At 39.9% G+C, this 15179-nt stretch overlaps 1 protein-coding gene across 1 annotated transcript in view; it reads left to right on the top strand.

The window, feature by feature from the left end:
- The window catches only part of DROSHA (drosha ribonuclease III), a 392901-nt gene that overhangs the window by 172689 nt on the left and 205033 nt on the right, over positions 1–15179 (top strand). The window contains exon 13 of the mRNA XM_089674845.1: positions 5417–5586. Within this exon, the coding sequence (XP_089530971.1) occupies positions 5417–5586 (170 nt within the window). The remainder of the gene's footprint in view (positions 1–5416; positions 5587–15179) is intronic.

Genomic DNA, 15179 nt, shown 5'->3' with positions numbered 1-15179 from the left:
TCAAAGTTGGTTATAAATTTAGGCCAAAATGTATTCTGCTACATGTTTTTGGTAAAAAAAAATCCCAATAAGTGTATATTGATTGCTTTGTGTGAAAGTTATAGCGTCTACAAACTATGGTATAAATACTGCAATTTACGCCATTTTTCTGCTATACAGCGCTGCGCTAGTTTAACGGACAATTGCGCGGTCATGCAATATGGTACATAAATGAAATTTACATCCTTTTTTCCCCACAAATTGAGCTTTCTTTCGGTGGTATTTGATTGCCTGTGCGGTTTTTATTTTTTGCACTATAAAAAAAAAAGGCTGACAATTTTGAGGAAAAAAAAACAATATTTTGAACTTTTTGCTATAAAACATGTCCAGTAAAAAAAAAATGCAAAAATCAAATTTAGTCATACATTTCTGCCAAAATGCATTCTGTGACATGTCTTTGCTAAAAAAAAAAACCCAATACGTGTAAATTAATTGGTTTATGTGAAAGTTATAGCATTTACAAATGGCGGGAAAGATACTGGGATTTCTAGGGTTTTTTTTATACTAATAATGGCAGCGATCAGCGAATTATGGCGGCGATCAGGGACTTATGGCAGCGACCAGCGACTTATGGCGGGACTGCGGCGGACATTCTGACATTGGGGGGTACTGACTTGGGGTCACTGACATCCCCAAAAACACTAATACAGTGATCAGTGCAAAAAAAAAAAACTGACACTGTTCTAATGGCAATGGGGAGGAAAGGGTTAACTTTATTTTGCAGGGAAGGGTTATAGGAGTGAGGGGAGTGTTTTTACTAGGGGGCGGGGGTGTGTACTGGGCGGGACAAGGCTGATCGAGAAAAAGAAACTGTTCTTTCTCGATCAGCTCATCCTCGAGCTGACAGGGAAGTGACAGACAGCACAGCTACTGCAGCTGTGCTCTCTGTCACTGTTTGCTGCCGATCGCCGGGACATAGCCGCTAAGGAGCGGCTGTGACCCGGCGACTGACATCTGCGGCAGTGATCCGCGGGACAAATAGGGCGGCAGCGCGCCTCGCGCGCCCCCCCTTTTTGTTTACAAAACACACATTTTAAAACGTGGTTTTTCCTGTGAGTGCCGCCCTGCCGCCGTATATGTACAGTGGCTGGGCGGCATGTAGTTAATGATTTAAAGAAGCCTGTGCTGAGTACTGTACGATCAGGAAAATAGGATTTTTGACTTAACAGTGTGGTACAAAACACTCTCTCCCCTCTTGTTTATATTATTATTATTATATAGGATTTATATAGCGCCAACAGTTTGCTCAGCGCTTTACAATATAACGGGAGACAATACAACAACAATATAGTTCAATACAAGAGGGATAGGAGGGCCCTGCTCCTTGGAGCTTACAATCTAGGATTTTTGATTTTATGATTTCCCTATTGCAATGCTACAATACTGATTGTAGCTGGAAGTGGGAGGAGGTTATAGGAAGGATGTCCCAGCAGATTTTTTTTTTTCCCTCAGTATCCAACTATTCGAAGGTAGCTGCATTTTACCTATTCATAATGATGTAAAGAAGTCTGTGTCCTATACTGTACTCCAGAAAATTGGTGACCATTTGTTTGTTTTTTGTTTACGGAGTATGTATTACATAGTAACTAGGTGTTTAGACCATCATACAGGAGTTTTTAGATGTTCTTTAATGCTGAAGTTTAGCAGATTTATTTATTTATTTGGCATGTGTAATTGTGTAATGGCATGTATCCCATTACCTGCAGGCAGCTACAGCTGCTTCTGTTAAAAAAATCATGTTGTCTTCACTTCTTCCCCTGGCAAGAAGAGACCAACATGCCTCTAAAGCTTTCACTGCAATCTGTTTTCTTAGCCAATAAATGGTATCATTCTAAATCTAAACTATTTGAGTCTTAGGATGCATGCACACTGGACTTAAAAAAAAATGCCAGTTTCCTTGGAAGAAAAAAACGCTGGCATAGAGCGTTTATGTACACAGTTTAGGCACGTTTAGGAGAGTTTAGTGTTTTTTTGCCAGAAAGCTATAGTGAAAAACCAGAAAGGGTTTTTTTTTTCCTGCCTCTAAATGTGGAACTTAAAATATGCCTCTAATCATTCTGTATAACACTGAGCTACTTCTACAGGCAAAGCACAAAACTCCTGTAGAAACAGATATTTTTAAGCCAGTGTGCATGGATCTGTAGAGGGCATATTAGCATAGATATTCATGCCATTTCTGGTGTTTTCATCAGTGCTGGTGACTGCGATTTGTTGTTTACCTGAAAGACTTTCTTCCTGAATGGTTGTATTTTTGTGCCTGAAAGACTTTCTTCCAGAATGATTGTACTGTATTTTTGTGCAGCTTCACCACTCATGGAGGTGGCTTCCTCATTGTTGATAACATCTGCAGCAGGTATAAATTGATTACAACATTTTTCTTTAAAAAGTTACTGAACCAACTAGAGTGTGTCCATATTAAGGTCATTGATTTTGCTCATTTATGAAAGTGGGTATGAGTGCCAAGCAGTGAGCATTGATCTGCTGGGATGAGGATATTTATGTAAGGGATTGCTTTGAGCTGCCATTTAAAGTTGTACTTTGTGAGCGGGATCTGGGGTAAAGAGGTGTTAAGAAAATCTGGTTTGGCAGTGTTGACCTTGAAATTACTTGAAACAAAAAAATTCTTGCAGGATATTAGGGATACTCAGGGTGGAAATATTTAGTAATAAATCAAATACATACAAAGCAAGTTTGTAATGGTATGTGCTGAGACGAAAACCCTCTATGCGTGGATAATTCTGAAGCACGTTCGTCAGATGCACCATAGTGAGTATACACAAAAAGACAAAAGACAGCCTTGCTTGGACCCTTTAATAATGGCCAGTGATCTGGACAATTGGCCACTGGCCCCTATTTTGGAAGTGGAATTTGTATACAGGGCCAAGCCTTTGGAAACAACGGTAAAGATGCCAAGATAAGTTGGGGTGGATTTCAGGAAGGAGAGGGTGCACTGACCTAGTGCATTACCATAACTCAGTTTTTATTAAAAAATAAACTGTATAACAATAGAATACTCACATACACGTCATGCACAAGCAATATCTAAAGATACAGGTGAGACAACCTCCAAATCCCCTATGCTTGGCTGATGGTTTTGGAAGACCTCATAGTATCCAAGAATACTAATGTGTTTTGAGGGTACACCCTCTCCTTTGTGGTTTTGTAGCTTGACTAAGGGTTCCCACAGTCCTTAAAGGGCTGCAAGACATTTGTGTGTTATTCCTGCACGTTCGTCAGATGCGCCATAGTGAGTATACACAAAAAGATAGCCTTGCTTGGTCCCTTTAATAATGGCCAGTGATCTGGACAATTGGCCACTGGCCCCTATTTTGGAAGTGGAATTTGTATACAAGGCCAAGCCTTTGGAAACAACGGTAAAGATGCCAAGATAAGTTGGGGTGGCTTTCAGGAAGGAGAGGGTGCACTGCCAAGAGGAGAGTCCATTTTATCTTTAAGCACCACACTTGAGCACAGGAGGTTATATTTTGGATTTCAAAGGAGCAAGTGAACTCTATTGAAGGCATTCTCTGCATCTTTGAGAGACAAGGGGAAGTTGTTGGCAAACAATGGCAGAGACTATGTTTATAGGAACATACTGTATATTATAATCTAAAAATGAATTTGTTAAAACAAAAAGCTGTGCTTCATCTTGACTTTGGCTTGACTAGGTGACTATGTAATTCATGACGTTTGCAGACTGAAAGAAAACTTTGCTTCTGATTGATAACTTTTGTTCCAAAGTGTTTGTAGATTTGGTTCTGTAAAAAAGCAGTAACAACAAGGGGTTAGAATTATAAAGTGTTAATGCTGCCTTTTGTTTCATCTTTACTATGTATTCTTCAAGAAAAAAAGAAATTTAAGGATATTACTTGGGCTTTATGTGCTGCCACAAAAGATCTGTGAATATAGAGATATAGGTGGATGGCTTGTCATTAAAATTTGGCAGTTAGTTTACGGTTACAAGCACTGTACTGACTGCATTCCATACAGTAAATGCTGCAAAATGGTCATAAAAAAATATATACATATATTTTTTTTTAAATGAGCATATACACAATCCTATATAAAAATTTCTTTTTTTTTCCCTAGCTGTTATTCTAGTGGTCAGTTTACAGCAGTGCTCTGCCATATGCAAGCTCAAGGCAGAACGAGAACAGAAATGTGACAAGCATTTGTCTCCGATTCCTTTTACTCTGGGGAAATGAATTTGTTAAGCAGCTGCAGCTAGTTGTAGCTTTATTATGCATAAAGGATGACAGGGTAGATCAGGTACAGCATATATTTGTATATGCTTAGGAGGTCTGGGGTGTTTTAGAAGCTGCATTTGGCACAAAATACCACAGAATGATAAGGCAAAAACATGACAGACAGGCAGAACTGTGCAGATAAACAATTGGAGAAGGTGAAAATTGCACTTGGTGCTTCCCACTGGCTACAAATCTTCTACTTCAGTAGAAGAAAATCCAGTACATACTTCATGTACCCTTCCAGTTTTATATGTTAATCTAAATTTATGAGTTTTCAGCTGGTTCAATTAATATGCTCAATAGGAATATCTTGCATATTTGCAAGTATGTTTCATTTTGACATTTGAGCTATTGCTATTACCTCTTTGTGAGATACAAATACTTGTAGTGGCAACAAAATTTCAAAGGTTGCCTGAATGGACCTTGCTGTGAAATGTTCTAGTGCAGTGTATAAAGCTAAGTTATGTTGCCTGTCATAAGAACAGCACGCCAGATTCACACAAAGGAGAACTCTCTCCAATGGCATTTTCCGAATTTAAAAACAAATGCCTATTTTAAGCTTTGTTTTACTGTATATGTTACGTGTTTTTGTCTTTTTGTTACAAATCAGATTATATTAATGAAATTAGTATTTATGATAAAGCTCTCACACTTTCACCTTTTAAAAAGGAAAAACAATTGAGTACTGGCTACAATCACCTCAAGCAAAAAGTAAAAAGAAATGTGTTTGTTGTTATATTTATCCATGTTCAACACAAGCCTTTATAAAAAAAAAAAAACAAAAAAAAATTCCACATTGCAAGAAAAATCCTACAGCCTATTCAGTCCCAACAGCATGAGGTTTTTCAGTGAAGTTTTCACTTACTTTCAGAATTTCTAAATAAAAAATAATGGTCAGCATGAGTTAAATATAGATTCTAGAACATGTCATCTGTAACCTTGAGCATGCATAAAGTTATGTTAATATATTCATTGTTTTGTGATATATTCAGTATATCCCAGACAGATGAATCAGAGCTGCAAAACCAGGGTGTTAGTCGATCGCAAAATAATTCAGTGTCAGTTAAACCGCTGCCCAGTTCTCCTTGGATCATCTGTAAATAAAAGGTGTTCTCTATTGTGTATTGCAGATGGAGGCAAAGAAGTTCTATCTATGCACCAAGTGTTGTTGTACTTGATTCGAAGTAACAAAGCTTTGGTTCCAGAAGAAGAAATTGCAAACATGCTCCAGTGGGAGGAGCTAGAGTGGCAGAAATATGCAGAAGAATGCAAAGGAATGATTGTCACTAACCCTGTAATGGTAAGTATATTTGAGGCTTTTGGCTATTTTTGTGCTCACACAGCCTTGCATGTTTAACAATGGTTTCCTTCATAGCACTCCTATGCTTAAAGACTGTGTCATGATGTAAATATTCTTTATAGAAAAACAATATTTGTTTGTCCTGCCACTGAGCTAGACTGAGAGATAACCTTGGAAAATCTACTGAAGCCTCTTCGACATTCAACACACTTCTGGGTTTGTTGGTTGCCTGGTCTTCTGCTGCATTCTGTGGTTCCTTCCTCCGCAAGCCTGAACCCCCCATTCTGCGAAGATACCAAGGTACAGCCAGACAATGCCTTTGTTGTAGCTTACCACCAAGCCAACCAAGAAGAGGGCACCAGGAGTCTTGCAGGCTTAAAGGAAGCAAACTAGATAATCCCATAGACAGAAAATCACCGTCCAACAATCTCTGCTGTCCACATCCCTAGGAGTGGACAACTGAAAAGCAGACTACCTCATCCACCACTGCCTGGATCAAGGGGAATGGGCCCTTCACCCAGACATCTTCACCCAGTCATCCTAGCCTTCAAATTGAACAACAGACTTCCTCTGTTTGTAGCGAGGACCAAGGATTCTGTAGCCATTGCCTCAGATGTCTTGATAATTTACTGGTGTCAGTTCAGGCTAATCTACACATTTTCTCCAGTATGAATTCTGCATCATCTGATCAGAAAAATGGAGCGAGAGAGAAAAGCGGTGATTCTTAGTGCACTGAAATGGCTTAAAAGAACCTAGTACGCAGACATTTTCAGACTTTTAGCAGATGGTCGCGGGACTCTTCCTTAAGATCTGCTATCTCAAGGCCCTTTTTCCATCCTACTTCAGTCTCTGGGTTAAAAGTGTACACTCAAATAACCCATTAGGTTTAAAATAGATATGCAAGGAAAAACATTTGTGTATGAATTTTAAAAAAAAATAATATAAATAATATAAATAACTTTTCTTTTTTTTTCTCAGCTGCATAAGGGGCTTAGAGAGGGGGAGGTACATGTCAGCAGTAGGCAAGGAGAAAACAGTACACTAATCTTCCCATTAAAGAGCTCTTCAGGGGGTAGGGGTGTATGGAGCCACAAGAAGTCTTGGAGGACGTTGAAGGACAGGCAGGCTAAAAAATGACCATGCTTAGATGGAGGTGCTCTCATGCTTAGTTTGGTCAGTTTTAAATAGGAAAGCAGGAATACCAGATATTTCACACAGGAAACAATGCAAAGAAGACCGGATACTTTTTAACACAAGTACACATTACAGCAACACATATCAGGAATATGCAATGTTGATTTAACATTCCCTTTAACACCATGGCTGTTGAAACCCAGGTCTTCAGAGATAGAGGTTCCTGAGTCTGTTGTTCCTACCAAGCTAAGAGCAAGAAAAGCCATATTTTATTATAAAATCTTTAATGTGGCTTTAATATTGTTTGTGATCTGTAATACTCCACCTGCTTCCTCTTTATTATTTGAGTAACTCTGTGCAAAGATTTCACAATATCCTAAATGTGTGATTATTTGTTGACTGGTGTAAGACCTGTGGATATGTTGATATTTAGCGATGGAAATGCCTTGCTTCCAGGGAGTACTTTTGTCAGTCAATAACTTATAGGGCACTATACCACCTTGATTATGCCCTGTCCATGCTTAATTTACTGCAGTATTTTATTCAAGTCAACTATTTATTCCAAATGCTCTCAGATCATTCTCATCTGTTTCTATCTCTATCGCTGGGTCATAAACTTTCCCCTCATGTTTGGTGGTTAAGTCCACTCTGGCTATCCAATGCCACTGACTGAAAGGGTGGGACAGAATATGGCCACTTATTGGGACTTTTTAATACATCTTTTTTCAACTTTACCTCACCCTCATATTACATGGCATGTGTTTAAAGCAATTCTAAAGGTTCATTTTTTTTGGGGGGGGGGATAACAAACATGCTATACTTACCTGCTGTGTGCAGTGGTCTTGCACAGAGCAGCCTGGATCCTCCTCTTCTTGGGTCCCCCACAGGATCTCCTGCCCCCTCCCCCCTCCCCCCTGTCGGGTTCCCCACAGCAAGCAGCTTGCTCAGAGGGCACCCGGTGCTCTGTGTGTCCATTCACAATCAGAGTTGTGGCTTGGCCCTGCCCCCTTCTCTCTCCTCATTGGCTGACTGGCTGGGATTGACAGCAGCGGGAGCCAATGGCTCCTGCATACTGTCTCAGCCAAAGAGGTGGCAGAGACCCGGGACAGTCGAGGCTGTCCTGCACATCGCAGCATTGCGATGAGGCTCACTTAAGCATCAAGGGGCCTGGGGACACTGCTGCACACAGGTTTTTTTACCTTCATGTATGCATGTTTTTCTTTCCCAAAACTTTTTCAAGCATACTGATTTGGTTTTATCCCCTTTTGTTTGTAAAAATGCACCCCCTAGAACTGCCACATTCTCTTTCCAGGCTACTGCTGAAGAAGATAGTCTATCTGCCCCTAATCTTTCCCATTATTTTGTAGCATCTCAGCTTACCTATGTTCATAATTGGTTACATTGTCCTTCTTTTTAGCCCCTCCGCTGCCCTGCTAGCTGCCCTTTTGGGTTCTCCTCAGTTCCTTATGGATAGATTTTGTGTCTCAGTATTTGCCTGTGATAGGAATCCTCCATGGATGTGTCCTGTTTAGCAGAGAATATCCTCTTACCTCCAAATACAACTATCTCCCTCCAGACTCCTCTCTGGACAATCCTTTACTTATTGAACTGTCAGTGCTATAGACTACATGTGGACTTCCAAACGTATAACATACAGTATATTTATCATCTATTTGATCAGATTTTCGTTATCTCTTTTAAACTCTTCAATAAATTTTGTTGATATGTCATGATATTCAAAACTCTGTTTGGTACACTGACAATCAAACAAAATTGACTACCACCTTCTACAAATGCCTGCAGGGGAAGGAAACAATTGTTTGCATTTTCCTTTATCAAATGACAAAGATGTATCACTGCTCTCTCTGAAGATAGTTGGGAGGAGACCACTTTCACCTGGTTTACTGATATCAGTATGGTTAGCAAATATACAGTTTAAGTTTGCACCATCTAAACTATACATCTAATAGGTTATACCATATGGGCCTCATTCCACACATTCAGTGAGTTCAATGTGAAGACTCTACAGCCACTTTTTATCACATCTTCTGGTCCTGTCCTGCATCACAACCTTCTGGGATGCTATCTAAACTAGAATCAAATTTGAAATCTATTGGTCCCAGAATGCCTAAAGTAAGTATTTTGGGTGTCTTTAAATGACTTTGTTCTTCTGAAACATGAGTGTATCATGTCTCGTTTAATATTTTTTCAGGCTAGATAGGCTATATTGCTGAAATAGAAGAACTCTAATTCTCCCTGCATATATGAACATTCTTGTTAGATTAATGCAGGCTTGCCTAAATACAAGATTATGTATGATGGTCCCAAAAAGTAAAAAAAAAAAAAAAAATTAAATCTGTGGCTGGATTTCCCCATGACGTTATACTTGAATGTATTCTTACAACAGTTCTTGCCCCTGCTGTGATAACAGGGGAGGGAGGGGGCAAGTGTGAGTGTGTTGAATATAGTATGGCTGATGTGACGGACCACCTGGCACCCCGCTTGAATGACTCCGTCAGTGCACTGCTTCCTCACCGCTGGGACACAGGACCAAGGTATTACAGCTGGGACACAGGACCAAAGGACTAGACAACACTAGTTTAGGTACAAACTAGTGGATAAATATCAACATATCCACAGGACCTGTGGATATGTTGATATTTAGCGATGGAAATGCCTTGCTTCCAGGGAGTACTTTTGTCAGTCAATAACTTATAGGGCACTATACCACCTTGATTATGCCCTGTCCATGCTTAATTTACTGCAGTATTTTATTCAAGTCAACTATTTATTCCAAATGCTCTCAGATCATTCTCATCTGTTTCTATCTCTATCGCTGGGTCATAAACTTTCCCCTCATGTTTGGTGGTTAAGTCCACTCTGGCTATCCAATGCCACTGACTGAAAGGGTGGGACAGAATATGGCCACTTATTGGGACTTTTTAATACATCTTTTTTCAACTTTACCTCACCCTCATATTACATGGCATGTGTTTAAAGCAATTCTAAAGGTTCATTTTTTTTTGGGGGGGGGATAACAAACATGCTATACTTACCTGCTGTGTGCAGTGGTCTTGCACAGAGCAGCCTGGATCCTCCTCTTCTTGGGTCCCCCACAGGATCTCCTGCCCCCTCCCCCCTGTCGGGTTCCCCACAGCAAGCAGCTTGCTCAGAGGGCACCCGGTGCTCTGTGTGTCCATTCACAATCAGAGTTGTGGCTTGGCTCTGCCCCCTTCTCTCTCCTCATTGGCTGACTGGCTGGGATTGACAGCAGCGGGAGCCAATGGCTCCTGCATACTGTCTCAGCCAAAGAGGTGGCAGAGACCCGGGACAGTCGAGGCTGTCCTGCACATCGCAGCATTGCGATGAGGCTCACTTAAGCATCAAGGGGCCTGGGGACACTGCTGCACACAGGTTTTTTTACCTTCATGTATGCATGTTTTTCTTTCCCAAAACTTTTTCAAGCATACTGATTTGGTTTTATCCCCTTTTGTTTGTAAAAATGCACCCCCTAGAACTGCCACATTCTCTTTCCAGGCTACTGCTGAAGAAGATAGTCTATCTGCCCCTAATCTTTCCCATTATTTTGTAGCATCTCAGCTTACCTATGTTCATAATTGGTTACATTGTCCTTCTTTTTAGCCCCTCCGCTGCCCTGCTAGCTGCCCTTTTGGGTTCTCCTCAGTTCCTTATGGATAGATTTTGTGTCTCAGTATTTGCCTGTGATAGGAATCCTCCATGGATGTGTCCTGTTTAGCAGAGAATATCCTCTTACCTCCAAATACAACTATCTCCCTCCAGACTCCTCTCTGGACAATCCTTTACTTATTGAACTGTCAGTGCTATAGACTACATGTGGACTTCCAAACGTATAACATACAGTATATTTATCATCTATTTGATCAGATTTTCGTTATCTCTTTTAAACTCTTCAATAAATTTTGTTGATATGTCATGATATTCAAAACTCTGTTTGGTACACTGACAATCAAACAAAATTGACTACCACCTTCTACAAATGCCTGCAGGGGAAGGAAACAATTGTTTGCATTTTCCTTTATCAAATGACAAAGATGTATCACTGCTCTCTCTGAAGATAGTTGGGAGGAGACCACTTTCACCTGGTTTACTGATATCAGTATGGTTAGCAAATATACAGTTTAAGTTTGCACCATCTAAACTATACATCTAATAGGTTATACCATATGGGCCTCATTCCACACATTCAGTGAGTTCAATGTGAAGACTCTACAGCCACTTTTTATCACATCTTCTGGTCCTGTCCTGCATCACAACCTTCTGGGATGCTATCTAAACTAGAATCAAATTTGAAATCTATTGGTCCCAGAATGCCTAAAGTAAGTATTTTGGGTGTCTTTAAATGACTTTGTTCTTCTGAAACATGAGTGTATCATGTCTCGTTTAATATTTTTTCAGGCTAGATAGGCTATATTGCTGAAATAGAAGAACTCTAATTCTCCCTGCATATATGAACATTCTTGTTAGATTAATGCAGGCTTGCCTAAATACAAGATTATGTATGATGGTCCCAAAAAGTAAAAAAAAAAAAAAAAATTAAATCTGTGGCTGGATTTCCCCATGACGTTATACTTGAATGTATTCTTACAACAGTTCTTGCCCCTGCTGTGATAACAGGGGAGGGAGGGGGCAAGTGTGAGTGTGTTGAATATAGTATGGCTGATGTGACGGACCACCTGGCACCCCGCTTGAATGACTCCGTCAGTGCACTGCTTCCTCACCGCTGGGACACAGGACCAAGGTATTACAGCTGGGACACAGGACCAAAGGACTAGACAACACTAGTTTAGGTACAAAACTGGAACTGTTTATTGAACAGAAATACAGGTTTTTATACACTTCAGAAATAGGGGCAGTCCCCACCTGGACAATAAAAAAAAATATTACAATTTGGGATAACATCCCACATGGATTAGGTAACAAGGTCAATAATAATCACCAGACTAATCCCATCATGTAGGAACCTCCAGGAGGATTAGCCAACAGAGAACAGTGATCTAATTAACAGTAGGCTAATCAACAGCCAGGCAAGCCAGGCAAGCCAGGAGCCCACCCCAGACAGCCCGACACCTCCAACCCTGAATACACAAAGTACATTACACATGCTGTCTTTCAGGTGTTTGGCCCCTACCTGGCAATCTGTCCGGCATGAGACAAAACTCATGCAATATTCCAACAGTCTCTAAAAGAGGGATTCATTTATCTTCCTAGATTTCTTTAGGGTGATTTTTGATAAACATTTCTGTCCCAAGTGGAGGAGTTTCTCCAACCCAGTCAGCAAGACGGCCCCATATTTTCTTGACTGTTAACCTGTACACGATTAATATTACACCTTTCCATCCACTCCAGAAGGGAAGCTTTATTGTCTTCAGAGAAATAATCCAAGCCTCGCTCTTAACGTTCAGCAGGTTATTATCCATCATCACAGACTGATCCACTCTCCCTGTGTGATCAGAGGCTGAATTGAGCTGTTTCCCATGCTCTGACCGGTAGAAGCAGATAAAATCCCCTGTCTCCTCCATGGGCCATAATCAGTGGGTAGAAAGCTAGCCCCTAGTCCCCTCCAAAAGCCCCTGTCCCAGCTGGGTCTGTCACAGATGGTGTTAGTTTTTTTTTTCTTGTGTTTGTATTTTTCTGTACCATAGTAAGGTATGCTATTATGACCTACGTCTTATGGGTATATTTTTCTGTGTACTTGACAGGGCTTGATGGTTTTCTTGGGCATTTTTCTTTTCTATGTAAAAATGGTGGTAATTTCTGGAGGAAAAAAAAAAAAAAAAAGAATTTTGTCCCCTGCAAGTTAATGTCATAATGTGCTAGTATACATCTCCTCCTAGCACATTATGAAAGATTTACCCTAAAACGAAGCCCTCCAGTGGTAAGTTATCAACTCTGACAGGGCTTCCATTTTCACCCTTTTTCCTTCCAGGTTCATGGCTCCGGCTATTTAAATGGCTGAGCCTTGATTATGTTGCTCCCTTGCATGTGCATGGAGCCACAATCGCGGCACAGTGCTCTGAAGGGACAGCATTCTTAGTATGCCCTCCCTACAAAGCATAATGCGCATGCAATGGTGTCGTCACCAGAGGAAAGAATAGTGAATATCTCCTAAATGGTGCACGTTTAGGAGATATTCCTTGTACCTAAAGGTAATCTTTATTATGAGCTTACCTGTGGGTATAAGTCATCAAGAGCTGTTTACTACCCCTTTTAAATACACATCTTGGAAAAAAAAGCTACTTCCAGGAAGATCTACTATTGTAACTAGAAATCCTTCTTTGCCTGGTGTTTACTACTATCCCAGAGATTAATCTGTGCCTTGGCATTCTGGCTTTCCTACAAACAGGTCATGACTAGAACTTGGCCTTAAGCACTCTGAAAGAACAGGGCTTGGCCTTTTCTATTTTTCTTTCCAAGGACCTCTGGCTTTACTTGCAAAAACTTCTCTTCAATGTGTATCTCACAATAAAATCCCTCTTGCAACACCCTGTGCTTTCTTGGAATTTCAATTTGGTTTTCTATTCCTTGGACAAACCACCCTTTGAACCCATTGGGCATATTCCTAAGAAAATCTCTCCTGAAAAGTAGTTTTTTGGCTGCGGTCAGACATGTCTGAGTTGTCAGCCCTTTCCTGAAAGGAGCTGTTCCTTATAGTTCACACATGCAAGGCTGTCTTATTCCCTTCATTCTTCCTATGGTGGTATCAATTTTCCACCTCAATAAGGACATAGTCCTACCATCCTTATGCCCTGCTCCAAAGCATTCTAAGGAAATATCTCTTCATTGTCTGTAGTCAGATCCATTAGAGTCTATCTCGGTGCTACAGCTTTTATCCAACAAACGGATTCCCTATTTGTCCTGTTCTCAGGACCTTGCAAGGGACACCCTGCTTCCAAGTTTACCGTCATGAGATGGATTTGAAATCTGAACTTTAAAGCTTACACTTTGAAGGACAAATCTCCTCCTGCACTTTTATGTGCCCATTCCACCAGATCCATGGGCAATTTGGCACCAGGCCTCAGTAGTACTGCTGTGTAGGGCCGCTACCTGTTCCTCTGGTCATACCTTCCCATAGCTCTACCAGTCTTATGCGAATGCAGCTTTCAGTCACAAGTTTCTTGCAGAGACACTCTAACTTTTGGTCCTTCTGACCCTTGTTGTTGTTGGGCCTGTTGGCACAATTCTTTTTAACTTCTTGTTGCTCACCCTTCTCATTCATTGCTTGGGAAAGTCCCAGGGTCTATGAATACTTTTCTTGTGTCCTATACTGCATGATTAACATAAGAAAAATTGTGACTCGCTTGTAAATTCCATATCTTAGAGAACAGCACAGGACACAGATTTTCAATATGTCAAGGAATCCTATGCGCTACCACTTTAAGATAAAAATGACAAATAGAAATAAAATTGGACAGAGCTGCCAGTACTTATATATACCCCAACATATACTAATGTGTAAATATAAATAATAGTTAGGTGCTAAGTCCTGTGTAACATGTATGTAAAAATACCACCCAAAATCTGTGTGACCACAAACCCAGTGCTTTAAATCCAATTTACTATTTTTTTCTAGGGTGTTTAAATAAATTGTAAATAGAAAATTAAATGCAAGCTTACAGTGCAACTTAAACAACATGTACATGAACCCGCAGTCCCAATGCTGCAAAAACTCCAAATCACTAACCACAAAGGAATAATATAATAAAAATTCAAACTGATATAATAAACAAATGACTTCTATAAAAGGTGTATAGTGAAAATATATACAGTATGAGATATAATTGATATAGAATTCTCCTAATACACTATATTTGTATTAAATATAATTGAGACCATGGTCTCAGTGCTGTAATTACAAATACACATACTTCTAATACCATAAATAACGTGCAATGAATGAGTCCAAGCCCTGTATAAAAAAGAATCCAACAGTCTATATTAAAAAATATTTTTCTTTGTTGAAACACTGGATTGCAGGGTAATGTAGACTCATTCAACCAGGGTGCTCCACTAATGTGTAAAGTGGCTGCTCACCTCCTATATTTCCATACAGGTCAGTCACCTTGCACATTGGTGGAGCACGTTGGTAGATTAATTCTAAATCACCTTGGAATCCAGAATTTCAACAAAGAAATATGTATTTTTAATATAGACTGTTGGAGTGTTTTTTACACACACGTTGATTTGCACATATTTATGGTTTATGGGATTATGTATATGCATTTATAATTACAGCACTGAGACAATGGTCTCAATTATATTTAATAAAAATATAGTGTATTAGGAGAATTGTATATCATAACATATATATTTTCAATATATACCTTTTATGGAAGTCACCTGTTTATTATATCAGTTTTAATTTTTATTATATTCCTTTGTGGTTAGTGATTTGGATTTTCTTAGTTTTTGCAGCACTG

The sequence above is a fragment of the Staurois parvus genome, unplaced genomic scaffold (genome assembly GCF_062004578.1).
Source record: "Staurois parvus isolate SC_StPar_1 unplaced genomic scaffold, SC_StPar_1.0 ptg000153l, whole genome shotgun sequence".
Lineage (NCBI taxonomy): Eukaryota > Metazoa > Chordata > Amphibia > Anura > Ranidae > Staurois > Staurois parvus.
Note: the sequence above shows the minus strand (reverse complement) of the source record. Positions and strands in the feature narration are given on the sequence as shown.